Source organism: Bicyclus anynana, chromosome 11 (assembly GCF_947172395.1).
Source record: "Bicyclus anynana chromosome 11, ilBicAnyn1.1, whole genome shotgun sequence".
Classification (NCBI taxonomy): domain Eukaryota; kingdom Metazoa; phylum Arthropoda; class Insecta; order Lepidoptera; family Nymphalidae; genus Bicyclus; species Bicyclus anynana.
Window position 1 is genome coordinate 4,827,363 of NC_069093.1, and position 13,508 is coordinate 4,840,870.

A 13,508-nucleotide genomic window follows, 5' to 3' on the forward strand; every position below is an offset into this window, starting at 1 on the left:
AGTCGCGCTGTAAGTATATAAAATATTTTATTTTACTACCTACATGGAAAATAATGTCAAGTTTTATTCCTAATAGCCAGCAGGACAATTTATTGCCCTCACATTAGCTGATTTCAGACTTGTAAGCGTCTCTCTCTCCACGATTACTGTTCGAATGTTGTCCTGAACTTCCTCCAAGCTTTTACCCTTCGTTTCAGGCACGTAGAAGTAAATGAATAATATCCCGGCATATGCTATACTGGCAAACAACCAGAAGACTGTGAAATGTCCGAACCCATCCTTTATACCTTGGTAGGACTTCGTTACAATAAAGTTTAATACGCAAGACATCATAGTGGCCGTGCTCGATGCTGTAGTCTTAACGTTTAAAGGAAACAACTCTGCTTGCATTACATACGGCAAATTCCCTAATCCCACTGCATATAATATATTGAAACCTAACACTCCAACTAGAGGCAATGATGATATAGAAGATAATGTTTCTTGGCTAACTTTTATATAATCTTGTAAGAAAAAATACGACCCTACTATAGTCAGGGAGACGGCTACGCCGAAACTGGAGATTCCCATTAGAACCCGGCGGCCGAAGTAGCCAGCCAGGAATGTTGCTGCGATACCTGGAACAGTTTGTTAGTTAGATAGTTTGTTTGTGTAATAGGATTGAGGATGGCTATATCACACTAATATTATAAAGGCGAAAGTTTGTGTGTAAGTGTGTAAGTATGGTTGTTTCTCTTTTACGCTGCGGCTACTGAAGTGATTTAGCTTAAATTTGGAATGGAAATAGATTTTACTCTGGATTAACACATAGGCTACTTTTTATCCCGGAGAAATCCATGGTTCCTGCTCATGGACTTGTGAAAAATAGAATTCCACGCGGACGAAGTCGCGGGCGTCCACTAGTTTTAAATAAGATGACGCTACAACCTATTGGTTGTATAACCAATACGAACGCTACAGCACTTCTAATGGAGCACAGCATCTATGAAAAGTGTGGCAAAAATGGGAAAGATTTTCCTTTTAAGTGATTCTGGTGCTAACGCAAAAATCGTCCGAAATTCAAAAAATGGTTAACCTATGGATAACCTTTTTTTAAATTACCTAAACAAGGGTTTCCAGGGCGAAGTAGCAGGCGTCCAGAGCTAGTAGATTAACATATGTTCCAAAAAACATCTTTTTAATAAAAAAATTGAACCGACTTCAAAATCACAAAATGTTAAAATACCAAGCCAGTGACGTATTAATTAAAGCCGTTTCTGAAAGAACCACGGGAAAGAACTTTCTTTGAATTTTAAAACTTTATAATTTTATATAACGTCTTCAGCTATTGCATCACTGTGTTGGCACCGCCCTAAAAGTGATCAGAAGGTAGCACAACGATGTTATTTTTCACTTTTTAGTTTATTTTGTGATTTTAAAATCGGTTCAATTTTTAGCTGAAAAGGTTTTATTTTTCTGTTTTTAGTAACCTAAGCTAACCGATTTCATGAAAATTGAATGGGACCAATATGGAAGGATACTTTTTTAAATAAAAAAGAATTATTAAAATCGGTTAAGAAATAACGAATTTAAGGGGTAACAAACATTAAAAAATTCCTTTTTTAAGTCGGTCAATAAAATATAACAAATCGAAACAAAACAAAAAAAACCTACAATGAAGGTCGAAACAAACATTTTTTTTTTAAATGGAGCTAGGGAAATATGGGGATTTTATATTGCTTATTTTGGTACTATTTGTTATCTTTGTTTTTTGTCATGTTATTCTATTTTATAAGTGACTTATTAGTTGTGTCTTTTATATTGCATTAGTTTTTTTTTTTTTTTTTTTTCTCGGTATCCAACCAACGGTACCTGTCATGTAGTGACGCCACCAAAAGTTGCGCCAGAATACCAGCGCTGCAGCAACCGCTGCAGCATTATGCTGAGGCAGTAACCTTTTTAGCTGAAGTAACATTATTATTAGTTTTATAAGTTAAAATAAGTGGCATGTACGAAGAGACCGCACACCAGGAAGCCACACTCTGCAGAGTCTTATCGGATGGTGTGCAGTCCCTTTTTAATTTTTTTTTTTTTGTTTACTTAATTTGTATCTGTTTTTTTTTTCTCAGTTGTATGTACTCAGCTAAATAAAGAATTTTATTATTATTATTATTATTATTATTATTATTTCGACGTGCGTCTAACCCACCTGCCCCAAACTGCACAAATCCGTATACGATGCTCGCGTAGAGGCCCGATATGGAACTGCTCTGTCTGAATATGATCTCCAAATATGCTTGGATGGCCAAACTGCCCGTCATGTATTGTAACACTTTGAGACCTGTGAAACAATTAAGAGGTTAAAAGAGTGCTAGAAAATCTACGAAAAAAATATATATTTTTCAAGATTTTATTATTATTTCAAAATCTCTGTGAACAAAATGAAAAGGATAATCATGCAAATTTTGAACATCATATGTTTTCCGTGACTCGATCTTAAGTTTTAGCCAAAAGTACCTACTAATATGATAATAATTTAAACATACTCACCCGATATGATATAAATCGCCTTTCTATATTTGGTGTTGGTCACCAATTCTGCAAACGTAGTTTTATTCTCCATACTTTCCTGAACGTGGCGACGTATTACGTTTATTTGTTCGTCTACCCACTGAAATTTATTTAAATTCAATATTCTTTTAAAATAACTGTAAAGTAGTTAATTAAGAAGAATGGATTTACCTATAACAGATAGTTTGAGAATTATTTAAAAAAGGTGTCATAATGTCGAATTTTGATTCATTACGTAAACTGACTTGACTTTATTTATTTTAAATTGTTCAATCGATTATTATTATCATACCACTTCATCCTTAGTTCCCTTTATTGTCATAAACTCCTTCTTAGCCGCGGCCAATCTGCCATGCGACAAGTGGTAATACGGGGACTCCGGCACCCATAGACAAATCACAGCATAGAACACAGACGAGAAGAGCACCATAGAGTTGAGCACTGTGTAGGATACAAACGGCCCTATGCCGTATACAGCCAGGCTTCCCAAATTATTCATGACTTGCACAAGCGTCCCTAGTGCACCTCGAATCTCTTTATCAGCTATCTCTGTCAGATATATTATTGTGACCTGAAACGGAAGACGCAGTGAATAGGCTAGTTGACACTTTTTTTTAATGGTCTCAAATTGTTTATTATCGTCCTACTAGATTGAAAAAAAAATATTAAATTTTTTGGATTTTTTAAAAATATTTTTTTGACAATACGAGCCAAAACGCCTGTCGGTCTTTGTCAATCAAAACGATTGTCTATATTTCAACTGTTTCATGACGTCACTTAACACGTTAACACACTTAACGGAGCATTTGACAAAAATATTAGTCAAGAATTGGTTTGACGTTTAGAACAACAAGTAACATTGTGACGTCACAAAATTTTTTTTGACGACAGCGTTTTTGACGTTTGGAAAATTTGAAAAATTCATGTTTTTTAAATTAAGTTTTATAAGAAATCTTTAACTTTATAAATTAATATCGATATACCTACTCGTATTTCGGAGCCTTAATCCATATACTTACTACACGAAATTAATATTATTTATATTAAATTTAATATGAGTCAACTACCCTATTACAATAAAAAAAAATGCGCGAAAATGCAGCCAGCATTTTCTAATGAGTGCAAAAATACCAGCTAATTACTGTTAAAAGTACCTACTCACTAATTGCCTGTACACAATACAAAGTATGCCAATACAAAGTAGGTATCTAACTAAGTACTTACCTACTTAAATACCTATTTTGTATGCCTGAACTAAAAAACAATCAGTCAATATACAAAAATAATTAAGATTAGTTTAAAAATGGTTATGATAATGAAATATCATCTTTTATGGCATGGCAAAGATAGCCCCAGATGGTTTATTACGATCTCGATTATAACTATTTAAATTATAAGATACTAGCGGATGCCCGCGACTTCGTCCGCGTGAATCTCGATGTAAATTTTTAACTACCCCTACCTTACCCTACCCTACCCCTACCACTACTAACCTACCCAAACCTATCCCAACCCTATCCCTATCCTACCCCTACCTACTACTACCCTACCACTACCCTACCCCTACCCTACCTCTACCCTACGACGATTCGAAAGTACTACGAAACGTTTCATATACCTTACGCACCCCCGCTTTGGTGACGCCTACTTCGCAACGGGCCATGCAGCAGAAATCGTAATATTTTAATTACGCCATAACTTCAAAACCAAACGTCCAATTTTAATCATTCAAAGATCAAATATTATCTACATAAACTGTACTTAGTGATGATGATTTATTTTGATAAGTATAAATAGAATAAGTAAAACAAATGCGTTTAAATATAGTAATAGTAGTTTTTAAATAAGAAAATGGTTGTTGTGCCTCACTCGCCATAGATAGGTATAGTGTGTCGCGGACTTTTTTGTAGATATTTATAATATCTACAACTAATTAGAACATTTTATGGTTCTATCTTTTATAGTTTAGGCAGCGTACGCAAAATAAGTAACTATTCTGGTTGATTTTTTACACCTTGTGTCCGAAAAACCCAAATATCTTACGGAACCCTATTTTTTCCAAAATAAAATTTGACCTATGTTACTTGTGGATAATGTAGCTTTCGAATGGCGAAAGAATTTTTAAAATCGGTCCAGTAGTTTTTGAGCCTATTCATTACAAACAAACAAACATACAAACAAAGTTTTCCTCTTTATATTATTAGTATAGATTAGTATAGATTACTTCTTTATAATATTAGTATAGATACCTTCTCTTAAACTACAAAACTTAATCGGCTAAACAAACACTACTTACAACACCTGTAATTCCAGTGGATATTCCGATCAAAACCCGAGCGAAGTACATGAGTTCCGGGATTTTTGTTAACAAAATCATACCCTGAAAAGTGAAAAATATATGATCTTGTAATGCGCATAATATTTTTTTGGGCCGCAAATAAATAAAACTTGTCTTCACCTTGAGAACCTGCTTATAAAGAAGCATAATTTATATGTTATCAGTCATAAAAAGATAAATCTATACTAATATTATAAAGAGGTAAAGTTTGTAAGTTTGTAAGTTTGTCACATTTTTTAAATGGGGTAATCTTCGGAACTACTGGTCCGATTTTAAAAATTCTTTCACCAGTAGAATGCTACATTATTGGGGAGTGCTATAGGCTATATTTTATATTGGTATCATATATATTAGCCGAGTTATCACAGTTTTTGTCATACAGGTCGGACTGAAAATCCTCTTAAACAGACTTATTCGCATGCGCTGCCTTAACTATTGTGTAAAATTGAAATTAATGTATGGAGACTTTATGTATCTTTAAAAGTTCTACAAAAAAGTCCGCGACACCGTATATCTATCTTCTATATATTTTCAGATATAGTACCTTTTGTGTTTTAAAAATTATTAATTTTATATACTTAGGTTTACGTCATTATTTATACAACTAAACTTTAATCCTTATTAAAATAAATTATTTAATATTTACAAGGATATTATGGAGATAAGATTTTCCCTTTACAGTATGTTAATTACTTAAATAGTTTCGGAGATAATACAAAATTTCTAAAAGACGCAGAAATTCCGCTATATGACGCCCCGCGCTTTCATTTACGTAGTTCCCGTTCCCGTGTGAATATGGGGATCAAACAAAGCCTATGACACTCGCAAATAACATAGCTTTCTATTGGTAAAACAATTTTCCAAATCGGTCCAGTAGATCCAGAGATTACCTCCTACAACCACACGAACTTTACCTATATTATTAGCATAGAAGTCTCTATTTCTCTTGGTCATACCACCACTCTCGAAGGACTGGACCGATTTTGCTAAGGGTAGGAGTAAGATAGAGAAGTTACAGGGTAGGGTATTGTACGGGTAGGGAAGCGTAGGGGTAGTGTAGGGGTAGGGTAGGTTTAGGGTAGGGTAGGGGTAGAGGTAGGGTAGTGGTAGGGTAGAGGTACGGGTAGGATAGGGAAGTGGTAGGGTAGGGGTAGGATAGGCGTGAGATAGGGGTACGGGTGGGATAGGGGTAAGAAATGGATAGGGTACGGGAAGGGTAGGGGTAGGAGGGGGGTAGGGGTAGGGTAGGGTAGGGTAGGGGTAGGGTAGATGTAGGGGTTGGGTAGGGAAGCGTAGGGGTAGTGTAGGGGTAGGGTAGGTTTAGGGTAGGGTAGGGGTAGAGGTAGGGTAGTGGTAGGGTAGAGGTACGGGTAGGATAGGGAAGTGGTAGGGTAGGGGTAGGATAGGCGTGAGATAGGGGTACGGGTGGGATAGGGGTAAGAAATGGATAGGGTACGGGAAGGGTAGGGGTAGGAGGGGGGTAGGGGTAGGGTAGGGTAGGGTAGGGGTAGGGTAGATGTAGGGGTTGGGTAGGGTAGGGTTGGGGTAGTGGTAGGGTTGGGTAGGGGTAGGGTAGGGTAGGGGTAGTAGTAAAGTTGACATCGAAATATACGCGGACGAAGTCGCGGGCGTCCGCTAGTAGTTAATAAAGAAATATGGGAAATAGCTTATGTTTAAAGTAAAAATTAACGGATTGACACTCCTAAAAAATATTACATAAAATATCTCGTTAGTAGGTTAAATTGCTGGATCTACAGAAATCTTCATAATAACTGTCCAATAATCATTTTACAGTAATATCGCCGTAAAAATGGAATAACTTCTCCCGTTTTCCCAACATTTCCATTTACTGCTGTGCTTCTATTGATCGTAGGGTGATGAAGATGATGACTATAACATGCCCAGGAGTATGAAGTATAATTATACCAAGTTTCGTTAAACTCCGTCGAGTAGTCTTTATTTCTTTAACGAACATACAGACAGAGAAAAACTTTACTGATTGCATTTTTGGCATCAGTATCGATCACTAATCACCCCCTGATAGTTATTTTGAAAATATATTTCATATACAGAATTGACCTCTCTACAGATTTAATTATAAGTATGGATTAATACCTTGTTCGTATTAAGGTCACAAATCGTGACAAGATTCGTTTCAATTCATTCAGTAGTCTAGTAAACCGATTTTGAAAATTCTTTATCCCCTAGAAAGGCACGTTATTTGCGAGTGTCATAGGCTTTATTTTATCCTCGTATTTCCACGGGAACGGGAACTACGCGGTTGAAACCAGTGGACATCGGCTAGTACATTAAATAGATATTTGTATGTAGTATATAAATGTATATGATGGAATCAGATATATCCCTGACACAATGAGGAAAAAAATCCGTTGCAATAAATTTTTAAACCGAGGTTTTACTCGTATCTTTACAAAGTAAATATTACAATCTGATTATTCTAATGAATTATCTGGAGATGGGATATCAAAATCTTATTTTGTATACCGAGTGAGAGGTAGATATATTACTGTCAATAAGGATATTAGCATAGTAACTACTTAATTGTTTGGTATATCCAGAGATGTGACTTATCTTAGACTAGCTAACGCCGCGCGGTATCACCCGCGTGGTTCCCGTTCCGGTAGAAGTACGGGGATATTATATAGCCTATAGATTTCTTCGATAAATGGGCTCTCTAACACTGAAAGAATTTTTCGGCCAATCGGAAAATCGGGCCAGTAGTTCCTGAGATTAGTGTGTTCAATCAAACAAACAAACAAACTCTTCAGCTTTATAATATTATTATAGAAGTATAAATAAAAGTATTTGAAATAGAGATACAAGATACAAAATACGTATTTACATTTTGTATTTAAAATACTATTTTATTTATTTTGTATCTTATATTTAGATACATTTTCCTGGTATCTTAGTTTTGAAGATACTTTGTTCCCCAAGATACTTTTTCTAAAATAAACTTCGCAGTTTTACTTTCCAAACGCAACTGGATATCTTATACATAATAGTATAGTTTTACTTCCTGTGCGAAGGTGGAAGCTGATCCAACGGCCTCCAAGTAGGTATCTTTATCATTAAGGAACTCATCAATGGTGTAGTAAGTAACATCGACTAAGTAGATTTGGCATAACGTCAGGTAATATTATTAATAGTAAATTAAAGCTAAGATTGAGGAGAACAGTTTCAAAAATCAAATGATAAAAACGTACCGCACCTAAGAACCCCGGCACGGCAGCACTGTAGATGGTAAGTCGTCGCCCAGCGCGCTCGCTCAGCACCTTGCCCAGGTAGCAGCCCGGCAACGCACCCAACGGTAACAGTGATACCACCCAAGAACTCTGCGCCTGGTTCATACATTCCAAATGACCATAGAATAAAAATAAATAAATATTATCACTTAACAAATGAACTAACTAATAAATAAATTAATTAAACAAACCTACTGTAGAAGAAAATCATTCTATCCAATATCTAAGGTCCCGACTGTTTCCTAATTGCTTTCTACACTTCTGAATTGAGCTTGTTTTTTTCTTTTCATTTTTTTTATACTTTATGCAGTCGGGATTTTTTATTTGTTTAATTAATTTATTTATTTCACACTTTTTAGTTACGATAGATGGTTAATTTCGGATTTATTTATTACGTTTATTACAAAGTACGATAATTTATACGTCCACCCGAGGTCAATCAAATATTCAAAAAATTCTACGGAACGCTCAGTGGGCGAATCCGACTCGCACTTAGCTGATTTTTATAATCAATATATTTAATTCAGTCTATTTTATAATTTCACTTCACAAACCTGCTCGCACATAGTATAGTCATCCGCCTCGCGTATTTTGTATAGACAACTAATAAATAACGTTTTTCTAATTGTAGTTTTTTTTAAACATGACCATGATATACTATAAAATTTTGCACCTCGAGTCTATAGCATCTCACAGTCGTCTTGTTATTTTTTTTTAGTTTCACCTATCTAAGAACACTTGGGTTATTGAGACAAATCTAACAATATCCTAATTACGTAAATCCGTTCAGTGGTTTGAAAGATATGAGGTAATAAAGAATATTACATACATACATACATACATACATACAAGATACGCGAGAAAAACATAACCCTTCTTGCAGTCGGGTAATAAAAATGGTTATGTGGTTAGTTTATTTACGTCGTAGAAGTGCAAGAAGATTACTAGCACCCAGGACCTCCGTCTTGTAAATCCACCGCACATACCACTGCGCCACGGAGGTGGTCAAAGAAGGTATGTCTTACTTAATTGCCTTTTAATTACCACTTACATCGCTTATCGTTATTCCTGCTTCACCGTTCTTGAATTTTGGAATAGCCGGCGAAGGCCATGTCACCACTGCACCGGTAAACGTATATGCGAAGGAAACTGCCAAAGAAAATAAAAACAATATACGAATATATATTTCGAATATTTTTTGAACCATTTTATATTTTACCGCAAAAAGTTACCGCAAAAACCAGCTAAATATTGCACTTTCCTATTAGTTGTCATATTCACTATATTTCTTCAGAATCTATTTTCGACGCCACACTTATTTTATTTAAATGCTGCTTGCACTTTTCTTCAATACAAATAAAAACACAACACTTCAAAGACGTTAAAGCTATGTACAGCACGTTAATAAAGTGAATTATATGACCGTGAATGTTAAGTATTTTATTAATCGCTAATTCTTTGGCCGCACACATTGTGATAACGCGAATATTTGGGTTATTATCACGATGTGTGCGCGAATATTAATTCGTTCGCTTTTGGCGAGGAAACCTCAGACCAATTTACTTTTAAAGGACATGCCTCGCATATATGATCATGATCAAACAACCATACAAACTGCATCTATAGATTCGATACACGTGTGTATTACGATTTAAAATTTATAGTTGTGTGTAGTTTTAAGGACACAGACGGAGGCCTAGGCCATCACCTAACGCCCTCTAGTACCTTAACGTGCTGAGCACTTTTAAAATGGAATATATATGATACATACAAACAGCACTTCAAGTTACCACAGCTATCTCTGTAACTAACTAACTAATTCCTTTGTAGTTTGTCTATTTTCCAAAGTAAATTTCAAAAATTTGTCTGGAAACAACTAGGTCTCGCAGGAAGTAAATTTTTGGAACTGTGATAGTTTTACTTTGGGAATATAGATGCAAGTTATGTAACACCTACTGTAATTAAACGGATAAAATGAACTTTATAGATGTAAAGGTTAACAAAACAAAAAAATTTTTTTGATGGTATGTGATGATGCAGTATAAGATGGAAGCGGTCTAACTTGTTAGGAGGAGGATGAAAATCCACACCCCTTTCGGTTTCTACACGGCATCGTACCGGAACACTAAATCGCTTGGCGGTACGTCTTTGCCGGTAGGGTGGTAACTAGCCACGGCCGAAACCTCCCACCAGCCAAAAAAACTGAAAACTGAAACCGAAAAAAAATAACTGAAAACAACTTTAAAAAAAGTTTAATTCGAAAACAAAATAGTGGCGCTCGGGGCCCCTGAGAACGCACCCCTTGGACTATAGGTAAAAACGCCTCTGGACCAGTACATAATATTATATTGTTGTTGAATATTTTCGATGTGTGATCAGTTTACCTCGTCCCCCTCAAAATACGAAATTTTGTTGCTGCTGTTCTTGAAAAGTCCAATAGAAGGTAATTGGTCTGAGGAAGAAACAGGCACCCATTCCGTTCCGCCATCACGAATATTGTCGCCTATATTATCGCAACCTGTGTGGCTATCGCATGAGATATCAAAGATAGTATATAAATATAGATAGTAATCCAAATGATATCGGACAGGTATTAAGTATCAATCATTAACAACCTACATCTCGAGTCTCCTCTCAGAATGAAAGGGGTTAGGCCTTAATCCACCACGCTGGCCCAATGCGCATTGGCAGACTTCACACACGTAGAGAATTAAGAATATATTGTGGGAAATAGTAATCTGAGACGGATATGACGTCGCTCGATCTTGTGTTGGCTCGTGCTTACGCTAGGTGGCGCGACTTGTTTCCGTGATCAGTAGGGATTATTAAGTGGGAGCCGTCGGGCGGGAGCGGCTTGAGATATAAGCCCTCGCCGTACGGTCGTCTTCATTGGTCTCGTGGCCTACACAACTGTGCCGTGGATTACACAACTTTTGTTGTGTAATCCTTCATGGGTTATTTGGTATAGGCGGAGATAATGGCTTGAACAGTGAGAGTTGGCTAGTTGGGTAGTTGGAAAAGATCCCTTAAGCCCCTGGGACTGCTCAAGGTATTATCTGCCACTTATTAATTAAGTTGTTAAGTTTTTGTCAGTCTGTCCGTGTTTCTTTGTTATTCGGGCATCACTCTGAAACTACTGAATGAATTAAAATGAAACTTGGCACGGTTTAAGATCATAATACGGAGAAGGTTATAGGATACTTTTTATTGCAAAAATAAAATAAAAAGGGGTGAAATAGGAGTTGAAAGTTTGTATGGAAAGTCCTTCATTTTTAGAGTTACAGTTTTAAAAATTTGTTCATAAATCTTTAAAAAAAATACGAAATATAATGGGATTCAAAAATTTATAAAATTCAAACTCTAAAGTGGTGAAATAGGGCTTGAAAGTTTACTATTTCCACGCAGACGAAGTCGTGGGCGTCTTCTAGTTTAATATAATTATGTAGGTATTCGATATACCTTTTTTTATTCTTTACAAGTTAGCCCTTGACTACAATCTCACTTGGTAAGTAATGATGCCGTCTAAGATGGAAGCGGGCTAACTTGTTAGGAGGATGAAAATCCACACACCTTTCGGTTTCTACACGACATCGTAGGACTATATTTTATGTGTTATGACATCAAGTAAGCCCGTAATCACTAAACCCTATTATAATATAAACCCTAGAATATCGATCTTAATATTCCTATCGTATTCACAACGACTGTTATGTGTCAAATTCAACGTTAGGACTGACAGAAGTAAAAAAATTGGTACATGCCTCAGTTGACGTTTATTCCTTTTAGCGACACCAAGTAACATTGTGACGTCACGTTTATCAATTGATAAATTTTTCACGTTTGGAAAATTTTATTATAAATTTATTAATTTAAATTATTTTTTAATTAAATTTTCTATGACATTCCCAACTGTCATTAATTAATTATTATTAATCAATATAATAAATATAATATGAAATATTATTTCACATCCTCATTCCATGTATTATACGAATTTAATCATAGATTTAAGAGTCGGAATTGAATACTGTTTATATTAAATCTATACTAATATTATAAAGAGGTAAAGTTTGTAAGTTTGTAAGTTTGTCACATTTTTTAAATGGGGTAATCTTCGGAACTACTGGTCCGATTTTAAAAATTCTTTCACTAGAAGAATGCTACATTATCGGGGAGTGCTATAGGCTATATTTTATATTGGTATCATATATATTAGCCGAGTTATCACAGTTTTTGTCATACAGGTCGGACTAAAAACCTTTTAAACAGACTTATTCGCATGCGCTGTCTTAACCATTGTGTAAAATTGAAATTAATGTATGGAGACTTTATGTATCTTTAAAAGTTCTACAAAAAAGTCCGCGACGCCATATATCTATCTTCTATATATTAGCAGATATAGTACCTTTTGTGTTTTGAAAATTATTAATTTTATATACTTAGGTTTACGTCATTATTTATACAACTAAACTTTAATCCTTATTAAAATAAATTATTTAATAATCACAAGGATATTATGGAGATAAGATTTGCCCTTTACAGTATGTTAATTACTTAAATAGTTTCAGAGATAATACAAAATTTCTAAAAGACGCAGAAATTCCGCTATATGACGCCCGGCGCTTTCATTTCCGTAGTTCCCGTTCCCGTGTGAATATGGGGATCAAACATAGCCTATGACACTCGCAAATAAAGTAGCTTTCTATTTGTAAAACAATTTTCCAAATCGGTCCAGTAGATCCAGAGATTACCTCCTACAACCACACGAACTTTACCTCTTTATATTATTAGCATAGAAGTCTCTATTTCTCTTGGTCATACCACCACTCTCGAAGGACTGGACCGATTTTGCTAAGGGTAGGAGTAACATAGAGAAGTTACAGGGTAGGGTAGGGTACGGGTAGGGAAGCGTAAGGGTAGTGTAGGGGTAGGGTAGGTTTAGGGCCGGGTTTAGGGTAGTGGTAGGGTAGAGGTAGAGGTAGGGTAGTGGTAGGGTAGAGGTACGGGTAGGATAGGGAAGTGGTAGGGTAGGGGTAGGATAGGCGTGAGATAGGGGTACGGGTGGGATAGTGGTAGGAAAGGGATAGGGTACGGGGAGGGTAGGGGTAGGATGGGGGTAGGGGTAGGATGGGGGTAGGGGTAGGATGGGGGTAGGGTGTAGGTAAGGTATGGGTAGGGTAGGGGTAGGGTGGGGGTAGGGCTAGGTTTGAGGTAGGGTAGGGGTAGGGTGGGGGTAGGGGTAGGGTAGGGTAGGGGTAGTAGTAAAGTTGACATCGAAATTTACGCGGACGAAGTCGCGGGCGTCCGCTAGTTAGATATAAGTCCCTATCTATTACCCTATTAAGATTTGTATT

The 13,508-nt window shown here is 36.1% G+C and overlaps 1 protein-coding gene across 5 annotated transcripts in view; it reads right to left on the reverse strand.

The window, feature by feature from the left end:
- LOC112044788 (zinc finger protein 25) overlaps positions 1–13,508 on the reverse strand; it is a 38,259-nt gene that overhangs the window by 18,447 nt on the left and 6,304 nt on the right. For 4 of the 5 annotated variants that reach the window (XM_052884115.1, XM_052884118.1, XM_052884116.1 and 1 more), the window contains 7 exons: positions 9,206–9,303; positions 8,116–8,250; positions 4,847–4,930; positions 2,843–3,121; positions 2,530–2,650; positions 2,189–2,320; positions 10–617 (listed from right to left, as the gene is read on the reverse strand). In XM_052884115.1, coding sequence (XP_052740075.1) covers positions 70–617; positions 2,189–2,320; positions 2,530–2,650; positions 2,843–3,121; positions 4,847–4,930; positions 8,116–8,250; positions 9,206–9,303 — 1,397 coding nt within the window. In that variant the 3' untranslated portion in view covers positions 10–69. Of the gene's footprint in view, positions 1–9; positions 618–2,188; positions 2,321–2,529; positions 2,651–2,842; positions 3,122–4,846; positions 4,931–8,115; positions 8,251–9,205; positions 9,304–13,508 lie in introns of those variants that run through there. The other variant, XM_052884120.1, reaches the window with a different exon arrangement.